The following is a 15,233-nucleotide window of genomic DNA, read 5'->3' as shown; positions in this document are numbered from 1 at the left end:
AGAAATTCTGGAGGAAACGAGCTTAAGCTGCAGTCGCCTCAATATATATATATTAATATTTAGGCAAAACAGTACAAGCAGTTAAGAGACTTTTCCCAGGCCAGACCAAACATATATACTGGGTCCTTCGCCATAAAGAGATAGAAGGTAACGAAAAGGCTGTTCAGGTATTAAATGAGGGTGCAGTACTCGATGGACCAGCGGTAGACGTACCAATCCGCTTGGGAGAAACCAAAAGGATAAAAGAGTTGCATATGATCTATCAAGCAGCGAAGGCGTGGGCAGAAGCGCGAGGCTGCAGTATTTCTAAGGTCATGTGCCTATCCTACGACATTAGACTCAGAAAGTTGCTCATGTCTCCAAAGGGAGAAGACTTAAGCCTCATGATTGCTATACTAACTGGAAACTTCCGGCCGGCGTCAAATGCTAATAAGTGAGGCCTCGTGAGTAACAGCAGATTAAGGAAGAACGAGCTGCAGTAAGAAACGGTTGAGCATATCCTGTATTCGCGACCTGCCGTCGCGAGGTCAAGACTCCAGCCACTAGGGGTGACAGATTTTCCAGATCTGCAGGCATCAATGAGGAAACTTGGTAACGCTCTGGCCAGTTAAACCTAACCAATCGATTTCTTATAGGAGTGTTAATAATATTTACTCAGCATGCTTTCGATTTTTACAGTAAAGTTATCGATTCGTTATCAAAAAATCGGTATCTAATAGTAATCTATTTCATATTGGAGTCTTTCCAATTTTTTATCAGCGTGTTATTGAGTTATTATCGACGACTCGTCGTTTTTTTATCAAATGGTTTTAAACAAAATATTTTGATTTATTATCTAAAAGCTAACCTAACTTATCGATGCTGTTAGCAAGTTATGTGAGTGTTTGTGATTTTTTATCAGCGTTTTATCGATTTTTTTTCAGAAAGTGGTCGGTTTTTATCAGGAAATTAGTGATTTAAAATCGAAAAGTTAGCGTTCTCTTATTTGTTTTCATGGATCCAGCGGTTTGTTATGAAACAAGTTGCTGATAAAACTTCAATATAAAATCGATTACACATCTGCACCCGTCGATAACAAGAATATAGGAAACCAATAAAGAGCCGATGACTTGGTGATAACAAGCTGATAATAAACCTTTAACACAACCATAATAATTCGCTACCGTTGGTTGTTACCCTGTAGAAGCTAACCAAACTCTATTCAAAAAGTCCTAAACTATTTGTTTCTTGTAAAGTTAACTGCGTTGGAATTTAACATCATTCTTTTCACGAGCTTTGGTTAACTTAAAATCATTATTCATCTGGGTATACACCTAAATGTTTACACATCGAACTTCATATATAACTACTTGGTATCCATCCTTTTTCGCTGACTCCAGTGAAGGCGGAGCAGAAACATATAAAATGATCTTTCAAGCAAGAGGGGTTGATTGAACTATCATATATATTTATCACAGTCACGTTATTTAAACCATATGCAATGAGCTGTCAGCAATATTTCAATTTCTCTGCAGTCCTGCCAATGAGTGCAGAAGCCCAGGTAGTATTTCCGTTGTTCATGGCATCATGAATTTTTCTCAGCGGGGTGGCATAAAGTCAACAACCAAAGACCAGTAGTAATGACCACTTCAAATAACCATAAGATCAAAGGGTATTTTGACCATTTCGTAAGATCAATTGGCTTAAGGACCTTTCTTAATTTGATTGTATGTATAAATTGTTCTTATGTCAAAGAGGATCTCAAGGTCAAACGCAATAGATGTCCAATGAACAGCAGCTTTCATTGATATGAAAAAAGCTTACTACTGAAAAATGTAACCTACTAAAAACCATGCATTATAGTTGCCACATACTTGGTGCGACATATCTCCGAGGAGATCAAGGCCCAGCTAAGCGTGAAGAAGTTAAATGACTACCATGAGGAAGAATATAATACTGGTACGAACAATGAACATATGAAACAATAATTTCACATACACATATTTATATATTTATTTATTTATATATATCTACAGGACATACTTCCCACAGATAGGCACAATATATCAACAAAAAAAAATTATTATAATTACACAATACAAGGTAGGTTGCTAGATAGGTGAAATGGCTGCGACCCTGGTCGCCCAAGTAGCTCTTTAAAGCCGTTTTGATGCCATGTAACTCGTCTAAAAACCTACGGAATGTTACGGTTAATGTATTACAACCAGCCAGAGTTGTTGATAAAATTAAAAATATTCGAGATTGCTAACCCAGATAATCCTCTGAGGTCTTGTAGAAACTGGGTTCCAAGGAACCTTAGCCGGGCTCTAGCTAGAGCCGTGCATTTACACATAAAGTGTTCTACTGTCTCCCTGGCATTTGGATCTTTGCAGCTTCGGCAGTGCTAGTTATACGGAATGCCCATCTTTTCCGCATGTGTACCTACTGCACAATACACGCAATATAAGAAGTTGATTAAAAAAAAAAGTCTTGGCGACTTTATATGCCCTTTTGCTGCCTGCTTTAATTTTGAAAATAGGGTCGCAGGCATCTAAGTTTTTGCAGTGATTATTGAAATCATGACAAATGTCACGAAGTGGGTCATGCATTTCGAAGTTCGGTCTGCATGTAATTATATGCAGTTGTTGAAAATATTTAGACGGTCTGACTGGCACATTGAACTTAATGTCGCCAAGCAGAAATGGGCTAGCTTTCATCCCTCTTAAAGGTTTTACTTTAAATAAGACATTAAGCATCTCCCTACGGTTCTGTAATGTAGGCAACTGTAATAGTTTTAACCGGCTGCTGTACGGCAGAAGATTCCTTGACGTGCCCATGGCAAGTGTTTCAAAGCAAAGACTGTTTTTGGACCGATTCCAGTATATCGCAGTGAATCTGATAACGTGGGCTCCAGGTTATCGAAGCATATTGCAATATTGTGGCCTCACCAATGATGTAAACAGAGCTTTAGTAACGCACGGATCATTAAATTCCTTAGACCACCTTTTCACGAACGCCAAAGTAACTTTGGCCCTATTAACGCAAGTTTCTATATGTAATCTATAATCAAGCTTAGGGTCCATTGTAACACCTAAGTCAGTGAAGTTGGTGATTGCTTAATAACATAATCTTCAATCACATACTCATGTGATTTAAAGGTTTTCTGTGTAAAACACATGAACTTACACTTCGGAAGGTTTAGTGACATGAGGTTTACATTACACCATACAACTAGGCTGTTCAGATCCAACTGAAACAGTGCTCTATCATCTGGTGAGCGGATAGACATAATAAGTTTTATGTCATCCGCATTCATCAACGGCTTACAGTGCTTCAAAACACTTGGTAGGTCATTAAAGAACAGTAGGGATAACACTGGATCTTGTGGAACACCAGAAGTTACATTGATAAATTTGGACCAGCAGGTGTTAAAAATGACTGTTTGTTTACGTTTATTCAAATAAGAAGAAACTCAAGACAGAAGTAAAGGAGGAAAACTCGACCGGTTAGTTTGTGTAAGAGTAGATAATGGGATACTATATCAAACGCCTTACTAAAATCTGTGTATTAGCTTCATAAAAGAGTCTTAAAATTTTAGAATTGCATTGGTACAAAACCCAAATGCTTATTTTATTCCATCACACAACACAAAAGTTCTGTTTTACTCATAAAATTGTGAATATGCTAATTTTCGTAAAACACATTGATAAATAAATATTTCAGAATTGGTACACAATAATTACAAAAACACAAAATCTCACCTAGAACTTGTGACATTAAGATTAATTTCTTTTCATTAACAAAAAAAAAAATATGAAAAACACAAAGATATTTTTAAATTGCTTGCCCACCAATGTCAGCACCAGCCAATGCTATTAAAAATTGTTCATAGCTATTTAAGCGTTGCAATGACATTTACAGCTTCGTGCTCTTAGCAAACTTGTCACATTAAAAATTAATTAAAGCATTGCTCCCACATCTGATTTGCGCGCTTATACTTCGTGGCTGGGTTTGAATTTTCCCACAAACAGCAAAGCATTTAATTTTAGCTCATTTCATTTGACAATGAATGACGTTGTTGGATTTTATTTAATGCTTGGATATAAAGAGAGGAAACCAAAATGTCTGGATGTTAATCTGCGCACATACATAAATACGTATTTATACATTAAATCATTTAAGTTGTTTACTCGCAAATCTACTCACAGCCAATTTCGTCTTCTTTGTGACACAAATTATTCGGTCATTTACGCGAACGTTTGTCAAATGTACATACAAACCCATAACAAATATTTATTCGCTATTTTCTGCTTGCTCTCTTTTGTTGTGATTATTGTTATACTTTCATGATAAACGCAAACAATCGGCAGTGTAAGAATAATTTTCAGTGATTTTCAAGCGGTTTTTCACATAGAAACTTGTGCGCGTTACTCATACGCCACGTATTACTGTGGCTTCAACGGTGTTCAAAATATCTACTTACAGTAACTCACAGTTAAAATGAAACCATGTACAGCTATAGGCGTTTATAATGTTTTGAAACCGGTATGCCATAATAGCACAACTCTACCGAATATGGTTTCTCTCTTATCTGAAATACTTAGGGGCGTGGTAAATGCTAAAATGTGATAAAAAATTATGAAACTGTAGTTTACACAGCTATAAATAAACAACGAATGACTGGATTGAACTGTTTCTTACTTGCAATTAATCTTTTAAATATTTACCAACTTTCTGCTTCAAAAAAGTAGTGATTTCTTTTTTTACAACCAAAATTTCTTAAACAAAAATTATATTTTTTTTGCAAAACAGGGCAAACATGCGTTCATTTACTGATTGATTCTAATTCGCCCTCCTGTATGCCCACATACAGTTGCGGATATCCAGGATTTGTAGGGGCGCTCCTATAGGACTCACTCTGAGAAGTGCGCTTTTAATACTCCGATAACCAAGTATTGAAGAACTTTAGGAAATCCCAAGTGCCCAACACCTAGCAAGAGGTGACGTTAACCCAGTGTTCGCTCGGAAAAATCGATACCCACGTGCCCAAAATCAAGAAGCAAATGCTAAAGAGAGCCACAGAAGCCCCTACTAACATCCACGATAAGTTTGTGTGTGTCCTAACGGCCCAATAGATGAACGTGACTACCTCTGTAATGGTGATCATAAAGTAGTTCGATGCCACTGCGAGTGAGGTCAGGCAATACCTGACAGCCCCAGACTTCACTATGACAGAACTTAAATCTGTTATAGTAGCGGCAGATAACATCACATCTTCCACGTCTTTAATAACGATGACCACCGCTTAGAAGATGCTACAGTGATCGCACATTGTAGACTTCCTACTGACACGGAACTCCTAGCAGAATACATCCAATCCTCCCATTTAGCCTGTATCCATAGTAGAAGTCTGCTCTGCTAAGAATGGTTTCGAATTCGGCGAAAATGTTAGAGTGCATAAGTTTCACAAGCTTTTATCCCGCATCTAGAAATTTTATTGCCGCCCAAGCTGCGGGCGTTTTGCCCAAAAATTTCAACGGGGTGCAAATTTTGTAATGCATTCAGTGGTAGTTTAAGCTGCTGTACAATGCTAAATCCAACTAGCGCTACACGGTGCACCACCTCCAACCTTTTCATTGTCACATAAATATCTAGTGACTATTATATGAAACCGTAGAAAAAACCACCAGCTAATGTACCCCATTTTGTGAAGGGTTTCCCCAACACCTTCGACAGCAGTTAAGCACACCAAAGTCTTCCTAACCTTGCATTTTGCATTAAGCTTCTAACCACCACAGCTTGCTTTTAAAAATTATCGCAAGAAATTTAACTTTGTCGAACAGCATCTTTGGTAATACTTGAGGGTGGCTTAAATTCATATATATCATGCTTCCTCGTGATAAATATCAACTCAATTTTCCTAGAGTAGACAGCTAGTCCGTATGATTCAGAGCACCAGATCGCAACAGCCTGTGAATGGTTCCTCAGCGTATTTAGAAATTTCCTCCATAAGGATTGTCAAGTCGCTGACAAAGACGACTTTCTAGCAGCCCCCCTCCCCCCCCCCCCTATATCCTGAAGCAATACGCTCACAAGCGCTTTTCAAATAAGGGGACAAAGAACACCATCCTCAGCCGTACTCGTTCTCACCATTCCCTGATCCATCGCTTTACTTACTCCAATTATACCCTGCAGCGCGCTAATATATTCAACTAGTTGGCGCAAATGGAACCCAGCCACCTGGCTGGCCCGGAGATTTGAAGGGATGACTTCCACCAAGTAAGTAGGCGAATATTATTTCTCTTGGGCTAATTAAAAGTGACCACTGGGACTTTTACTTAATCGTCAATTGTTTTAACATGAAGTGACCCAGTACATATATTTACCGTGTTGCTTATCCAGTCCACTGTATGTTGTCCAACTGATGGCTGCTTTGTAATTCTCTTTGTCGAGTGAGTTTATTTGTAGAGATTAACGCTGAGTGCTCAGATGAGATTTGCACAGCTGACGTACGAAGACGACAAAATTATAAATAAATGCGTGCTTTCCGCCAACAACAAAAGGCCAAATATTATCGTATGTCACTTTAAACAGAGGAAAGCGTTGGGCAGCCAATGGACAAGTTTTTTGCGTTGTGATGTATGAGAGGAAATTTCAAAAAAGAAAAAAATATTTTCTCTGATAAGAGGACACAGTGATCGCTGAATGCTTATTCCTACCGAATACTTACCATTCACGAATCAAAACTTTACTTATTCACAAATTGTATATCTGCATTTAATATTTTATTTACATATGCATTAATTTGTAAATCATCCTCCTTTACAGTCTCTACCAAGTGCGTTGCGGCCTACGGGTCTCACCTCGTCTACCAGTACAGGTGGAGACCAGCATACCAGAAACATCACAAAATAATTCACATACACCGGAAGTCCATACAAAATCACAGACAGCTACAACAACAATTGCGAATGGTATTGGTGGTGATAATAGCGGTGGTGGTGGTGGAGGCGGTGGTAGTGGCAGTGATGGAGATGGCTTACGAGAGCAGCGTGAGGAGCAGGATGCATTATTACCTGGATTGTTGCCGAATGGCGGGAGCCTTTTGTCGAGTTCTGCATGCATAATTAACGGTTGTGGTGCATCGCGCGTATTTCAGATTCTCTACAGGAACGAGGAAGTGACGTTGCGCGATGTCATACATTTTCGCACACATTTGTTGGGTAAGTTTTTTAATTTATGACTAATTATGTAAGTAAATATTGTTTGAAAGCGCTTATTGTTACTTGTGGAAAAGCAAGTGGGTGGAATATGTTTGGCGCTATGTAAACTATACTCTTTACATGCTATATGTGCGTATGTTTGTAGTTTTTGTTTTGTCCACAAAGGTTTGTGGCGGAAGTGAATTGATCGGAAATGGAACAGAAATCGGATTTTTCAATAACAGCAAAATAATCCCGAACTTATCGTGAAAACATGCGTAATTGATCTCGAAATCATCTTTAAGCCACTTTAGAAAAATTTCCAAAAATATTACGCAATAGTCCTAAAATAGTACTCAAATTATTCCGATAACAACCCGAAACGGTTTAAAAGCATCCCAATAATGATACCAAAAGCGATATCGAAAAAGACCCAAAATTATTCTGGAACTGCCCCGAAATAGTTTCGGGCCGAGGCACAACTCCAAAAGAGTCTAGAAATTACTCCAAACTAAGTCTCGGAAATAGTTCCGAAATATGGCTCGGAAATATTCCCTAAATCTTCCCAACAACATTACAAATTTAGCCACGAAATTAATCAGAAGTAGCCCAAAATCATCCGAAAGCTACCTAAAATCATCCCAAAATCGTCCCGGCACCAAAAAAATAGCCCCAAATATCATCCTGTAATAGGCCTGAAACGATCTCGTAAACTATTCGAAATCATACCGAAACAGTCCCGAACCCATCTTAAAAATATACGAGTTCATCCTGCCACCATAACCTCGAAATGGTTCGGAAGTAGTCCCGATATGAGCCCGAAAGATTTCAAAAACAATTCCTAAAGACATCCAAAATAATACATAGAAAGTATCGAAATGATACAAGAACCGCAATGCTAAAATGAAAGCGAAATTTTACAGAAATGATTCCGAAATAGCGCAAAAATTATCGCGCTAACAATTTCGAAAAGATCTCGGGATGTTTGCGCAAAAGTCCCAAAAATATTTCCAAAAATTATTCCGGAAATATCCGTAAATAGTCCCAAAACTACCCTGAAATTGTTCCGAAAGGATACCTAGATTTCCCGAGACCTCAAAATAAGCCGTAAACCCTCTCAAAATTATCCATAGATAACTCCGGAATGCACCCAAAAACTTTTGTTGAAAGTCATAAAGAAATAACCCTGAAACGATATCAAAAAACCTCCTTAAGTCATCTCGAAATAGTCCTGAAACCATCCTTAAAATATTCCGAATTGTCAAAATTAACCTCGAAATGATCCAGAAATAGTCCCATAATAACTTTAAAACGATCCGGAGATGATTCCCAAATGAACCTTGATAACTTTGAAAAACTATGCCACAATATCCCCGTAACGAATCACGAAATGTTACACAAAAAAACAATTCCGAAAAGAACTCGCAATTGTACAGAAATCAATTCGAAACAAACCAAACATGATCACGCTAACAATTTTGAAATGATCTCGGAATGGTCACGAAATAGTTCCAAAATTAGCCCGTAAATATCGGGTAAGAGTCCCAAAACTACTATTTTAATTTTCAAAGTTTTCTCAAAAACAGTCCCAATATGATCTGAATACAGTCTCGAAATCACTCCCAAATGATTTGAAAACAGTGTCGAAATGATCCCCAAACTTGATATAATTGATCAAGAACAAGTAATCAAAAAAATTAATTAAATGCCAAATAGTCCCAGGTTCGAGGGGTCTCTGCTCTTTTAAAAAATAATATAGTCGGTAGGCCCTTGCAGGCTGTTGAACAACTGCTACAGCATCGAGCGCTTATCGTCTTCTCTTTAGCAAGTAAACAAACTTTGCACAGAATGTCACATTCTTTCATTGCAAATATATATTCAAATGGGGGTATCCCGTTATAAACTCTGCCCATTTAGTTTCTCTATTGTGAAAAGATTGTGGTTAAACGACATCAAGAAGGAAATAGGACTATGGATGTCAATCCAGGAAAAAGCTGCTCTATATATGCATGTGAGTCAAATCAAACTGAACTCATACCCATTCTGCTAATGTTTTTCTTTACAAGTACCTTTAAAATATTTATAAATGAAATTCAATTAGGCTAAGTCAAGCAAATCTCTATCCCTTACAAATATGTATTCCCTTCACATTTTTGTGTATGTGCGTATGAACGTTTAAACATTCTAGTTTTGATTAAATTAAAATTTTACCAAAAGCGTCGCGTGTAAGCGCTGGCACAAAATTCATTTCCTTTTTACTTCCCCGTTCCGTTAAGACGTCGAGGTGCAAGATTTTTGTAGCCCGGCAGTGCGTGCCAACTGCCGCATTATTGAAATTACTGCGACTGCCATTCAATAGCGACAGCACTGCAAGTTGCAATGTGACATAATGGGGTACTTTAACGACGTCGTGCCCGTTTTTGCTGACTTCAAGTAAAATCGAAAATGTACAAAAAATTAGTTTCAACTAAATGTTACAAAAATAGATTCAAGTGGTATATTGGGCTGTCTTGCAGGCGCACAAATAACAATTTTTAGTTTTATGCTTTACGCTCAAAGGTATGTGCCAGCGCACAGTGCGCCAAAATTAGCGTTTACTGTTCTTAATTTACATCGACTTTCATTTCATTTGATTGATTTTTGTTTTAAAGTAAGAGGTTTTGCATATGCATATAACAGCCCATGATAAAAGTATTGCAAGATTTAACCGTTTCTGACAATATTTACGTTTTTTTTCTATATGAATTTCTCAAGTGAATATTTAATTTTTTTTTTATTTTATTATTATTTTATAATTCGTTTTAAGCATACAATTACGCAAAAAATTCAAAAAAAATCATGGCCCACTAAAAGAGAGAACGGTTATACCTTGTAGTATTCATTTCATAACTTAAAAGTTTTTGGGCACATTTTGTTTTTGTTCTTTTGTAGTTGAAAAAAAAAATTTAATTCAAATAACCCTGCAGTTTTAAAAACCATTTTTCGAAATATTTTTTATTTCTTTATGTAAAAACTGAATTTTTTTTACCAGCTGAATTTTTACGTTTTGTTTCATTTATTTAAAAACTTTGGAATATTCGGATCAACCTTTTTATTTGTAACATTGTAAATTTTATTTATATTTTAAAGGTATTCAAATATTCTTGTAATTTCGAAAACCTTAATTTCCGAATATTTTTTATTTATGTATGTAATAATGTAGTAATGGAAATTTGTTTTAGTAGTTGAAAATTTTTAACAAAAGAGAAAATGGTAGTACTTATTCATTTACAAATTTTTAAAGTTTTTGCACAATTTTTTTTGCTTATACTTTCGCACTTGAAAAAATGGTTTATTACCTTTTTTACAACTACAAATATTTCTGTAATTTAAAACCATTTTTTTAATTTTAGAAATATATATGCAAAAAATTGGGAATTTGTTTTTGTAGCCGAACATTTATTAAAGTATTTTATTTCAATTTTTAAAAAATTTTTAAATTTTTGGATCACTTTTTTGTCTTTACTTATATATACTGTATTTTTTTATTTAGTTCATAACTATTGAATTATTTTTGCAATTTCGAAAACCTTTTTTTATTTATAGATGTTAAGACTTTGCAACTTTTTATCGTAGCCAATTTTTATACTAAGCTGAGCAGAGCTCACAGAGTATATTAACTTTGTTCGCATAACGGTAATCCGCAACGGCATAAACTAATCGAGATAGATATAGACTTCTATATATCAAAATAATCTGGGCGAAAAAAGAAATTCATTTAGCCATGTCCGTCCGTCCGTCCTTAAACACGATAACTTGAGTAAATTTTGAGGTATCTTGATGAAATTTTGTATGTAGGTTCCTGGGCGCTCATCTCAGATCGCTATTTAAAATGAACGAAATCGGACCACAACTACGCCCACTTTTTCCATATCGTAAATTTCGAAAAACCGAAAAAGTGCGATAATTCATTCCCAAAGACGGATAAAGCGATCAAACTTTGTAGGTGCGTTGAACTTATGACGTAGAATAGAAAATTAGTAAAATTTTGTACAATGGGCGTGGCAACGCCCACTTTTAAAAGAAGGTAATTTAAAAGTTTTGCAAGCTGTAATTTCGCATTCGTTGAAGATATCATGATGAAATTTGGCAAGCGCGTTCCTCCTATTACTATATGTGTGCTAAATAAAAATTAGCAAAATCAGATGACGAACACGCCCACTTTTAAAAAAAAAAAAATTTTTTAAGTAAAATTTTAACAAAAATTATCTTTACAGTATAAAAGTAAATTATGTCAACATTCTACTCCAGTAATGATAAGGTGCAACAAAATACAAATATAAAAGAAAATTTCAAAATGGGCGTAACTCCGCCCTTTTTCATTTAATTAGTCTAGAATAATTTTAGTGCCATAAGTCGAACAAAAATTTACCAATCCTTCTGAAATTTGGTACGAACATAGATTCCATGACTATAACTTTTTTCTGTGAAAATGGGCGAAATCGGTTGAAGGCACGCCCAGTTTTTATACACAGTCGACCGACTGTCCTTCCGCTCGGCCGTTAACAAGATAACTTGCGCAAAAAACGATATATCTTAACTAAGCTTAGTTCACGTACTTATCTGAACTCACTTATCTTGATATAGAAAATTATGAAAAATTAAAAAAATGCCATAATTCTGTACAAAATATGAAAAAAGAGATGAAACATGGTAATTGGATTGGTTTATTGACGCAAAATATAACTTTAGAAAAAAATTTTTAAAATGGGTGTGACACCTACCATATTAAGTAGAAGAAAATGAAAAAGTTCTGCAGGGCGAAATCAAAAGCCCTTGAAATCTTGGCAGGAATACTGTTCGTGGTATGACATATATAAATAAATTAGCGGTACCCGACACAAGATGTTCTGGGTCACCCTGGTCCACATTTTGGTCGATATCTCGAAAACGCCTTCACATATATAACTAAGGGCTACTCCATTTTAAAACCCTCATTAATACTTTTATTTTAATACCCATATCGTACAAACACATTCTAGAGTCACCCCTGGTCCACCCTTATTGCGATATCTCGAAAAGCCGTCCACCTATAGAACTAAGGCCCCCTACGTTTTAAATAATCATTAATACCTTTCATTTGATACACATTCCAGGGTTACCCTAGGTTCATTTTGCTAAATGGTGATTTTCCCTTATTTTGTCTCCAAATCTCTCAGCTGAGTATGTATTGTTCGGTTACACCCGAACTTAGCCTTCCTTACTTGTTTTTATTTTACGTTTTTTTAGATTTTACCTAATTTATCTTAAAAATATTCTTTTTTTTTTTATTTGACAAAAATCTCATTCAAATTTAAAGCGCTTCCCGTTGCGTTATTATAATATATTGTTTTCGGGTTGTATAGACATCTCACTAAACCTTTAATATACCTACAACACATACCTACAACAACTAACACATAAATACTCCCTTGTTTATTTACACACACTCAAAAATACTTATGATGGCGTAATAATTTGATTGCAAAGAAACATAAAGTGTTTTCTTTTCAGATTTTTACGAGTTAATAAAATATTAATGGTTATTTCTATCATATTTTGTATATTTGTATGAGTGAATGAGTCAGTTTCGTTGAAATTTCTCCATATTTGTTTAGTACTGAAATATTTTCCATTTGGAGCAAAATATATGTATGTAATATAATATCGAAAAAAAATGTCTAAAAAAATATGCATGTTCTCCTACAGGCTGCTCAGAACCACTGCCCGAGAACCACAAATGCTACGTTGACTTTAGTTTTCTGAGAAACTTCATCATAGCAAAATTTTGCTAGGATAGTTCTGAGAATTCTGTCGAGTACAACCACTGAAAGCAATTTCTTTCCAACACTTTAATGTTGACTGCATAAATTTTACCTCAACAAGTGATCGTGAAAATTCATTAATTTTGGCAGCTGTAGAAAAATGCATATTTAATTATATAAATAGCTTCATATACTTGGAAATACGCACTTGTTTATATAAGAGTGGGTGTGTATAATAATATTTTGCTACAAACTAAAAACGAAATATGATTCTGCATAGAGAGTGCTCCTTGACTTGTTCTTACTAAATTTCATCACGTAACGTAAAGGTTAATATTTTCATGTGAACTATTAGTTCACAGTTGCCATATTATTTGTAAATAAAAATGTTTAAAAGGTATTTTTTTTTATCTCATGCTACAATATCACCCTGTATAGTTCAAGCTTATAGCCTAGCGGCAACTTGATTAAAATTCCATCACTAGATTCCATCGGTTTTAACGAGTTTTATAAATATATTGATGCTTGAGACACCTAGCGTAAGTTTTCCTACAAATTGTTCAATTTTATTTGCTTATTGTCGAACCTTCAAATACAGAGATAACATATCGCAAATATATCGATCCACCTATCACCCATCCAATTTTCTCCCTCTATATCGCATTTGCACCGTCTTCTGCCCCATATGCCAAGTCTTCAGATCAATGGGAAGTTACTTCAAGAATCCCCACTTTTGTATGGAAAGAAACAAAAGAAAATGATGTTATGTAAAGGTAGTGGCAGAGGTAATAAAAATAGTATAAATCTCGACATAGTAAATGCGTTTAAAGAAGCATGTTTAAGCAAGAATAAATGTGAACTAAAGTGCGATAATGGACTAAAGGACCAAGCTATCATTCCACAACATAGAAGTGGTAGTAAATCTTGGGGAATCGCGAAACTACTGTCACTACCTTGCTTCAGAAATCACCTGCAAACCGATATATTTATACGAATTTTAATAAAGCTTTCGACAAAGTTTCGCACTCTATACTAATATTTAAACTTGAACTAACGGGCTTCCCACCTACTCTTTTGAATTGGATATCGCCTTTCTTATGTGAAAAAAGTCAAAAAGTGATTTTAATGAACACTGCGTCAAATTTGTTCCACGTTCCATCTGGTATATCCCAATAAAGTCACTTTGGAGAAATTTTATTCTTATTATTTATTAATGACTTCGAGTAATTCTTAGCCTTTGATGTACGCCGGTGATCTCAAGTTGTTGATGGCTACATTTACGCCATAGGAGAGATAATGCCTTCAGGTCTACCTACAAAGTCTGGTTGATTGCTGCACTGAGAAAGAAACCTCACTCAATTTGAAGAAATATAAGTATTTATGTTTACTAAGAAACCGTTTTAGATTCACAATTGCACCTTATAAAAACAAAAAAAAAATAATAATAAAATGGAACAAGTTATTACCTTCATCGGTTTCGGTGTAACCATGGGCCATACCCATGGCTTTAAATCACATCTTGTAAGCTGTGTCAATAAGGCTTAATGAACATTAACCTTCATCAAGCGTTGAACCAGCACATTTTTTACCTCGTTCAACGGCCCCGTTCAAGCCATCTAGGCATTTCCAATTTACGCACATATAGATCACACTTTGAAATACATTAGCATTTTCACTGTTTGTGCGAGAATTTAATAAGCATTGTTCTCATTTTGATAACTTTGACTTTCTTAATTAAAAGCGTGTACTTAAAGTCTTAAATAACAGGAACAATTTATTCGGCGGGTGGCTCGTCAACACGTCCTTTCCAACCTCTTACGCAGTGCAGACCTAACTTTTTCTGTCATAATTCCACATCTGTTGCTCGAAATCACGTCTATTTCAACATCATCCGAAATAATGTTTTTTACTTATTGTGTGGACAAGGGGCAAAATAAAACTGAGTTTAAATTTATATTGAGAATGTAATTGTTTTGTACCACGATCACTTTGCTGGCGATAACTTTTTTTCAAAGTGGTAGCGTGAATCTGCGAATAACAATTTTGCAAAGAAAACAGTTCTTAAATAAAGTATTGTGACGAATATTAGTGACACTAAGTGATACTCACATCACTAATCTGAACCTAAGTAAATAAAGGCACAACAACAATAAAGCAAGCTGCCACAGTTGTATGTACGTAAACAAATTACTCATGATGCCTACACATATGTCCATACAAGCAGGGGAGAGAAACGCACAAACACATGCATATATCTGAGATACTCCCA

General features: G+C 35.6%; 1 protein-coding gene across 5 annotated transcripts in view; it reads left to right on the top strand.

Moving 5' to 3' along the window:
• The window catches only part of LOC137253376 (protein FAM135A), a 123,114-nt gene that overhangs the window by 72,238 nt on the left and 35,643 nt on the right, over window positions 1–15,233 (top strand). For all 5 annotated transcript variants that reach the window (XR_010953785.1, XM_067790167.1, XM_067790166.1 and 2 more), the window contains exon 3: window positions 6,808–7,202. Coding sequence is in view for 4 of the 5 variants with exons in the window: in XM_067790167.1 (XP_067646268.1) it covers window positions 6,808–7,202 (395 nt within the window). In the remaining variant the exon portion in view is untranslated. The remainder of the gene's footprint in view (window positions 1–6,807; window positions 7,203–15,233) is intronic.

The sequence above is a fragment of the Eurosta solidaginis genome, chromosome 5 (genome assembly GCF_040869045.1).
Source record: "Eurosta solidaginis isolate ZX-2024a chromosome 5, ASM4086904v1, whole genome shotgun sequence".
In the NCBI taxonomy this organism is placed as follows: domain Eukaryota; kingdom Metazoa; phylum Arthropoda; class Insecta; order Diptera; family Tephritidae; genus Eurosta; species Eurosta solidaginis.
The sequence above is the reverse complement of the archived record's forward strand: the minus strand, read 5'-3'. Positions and strand labels throughout refer to the sequence as shown.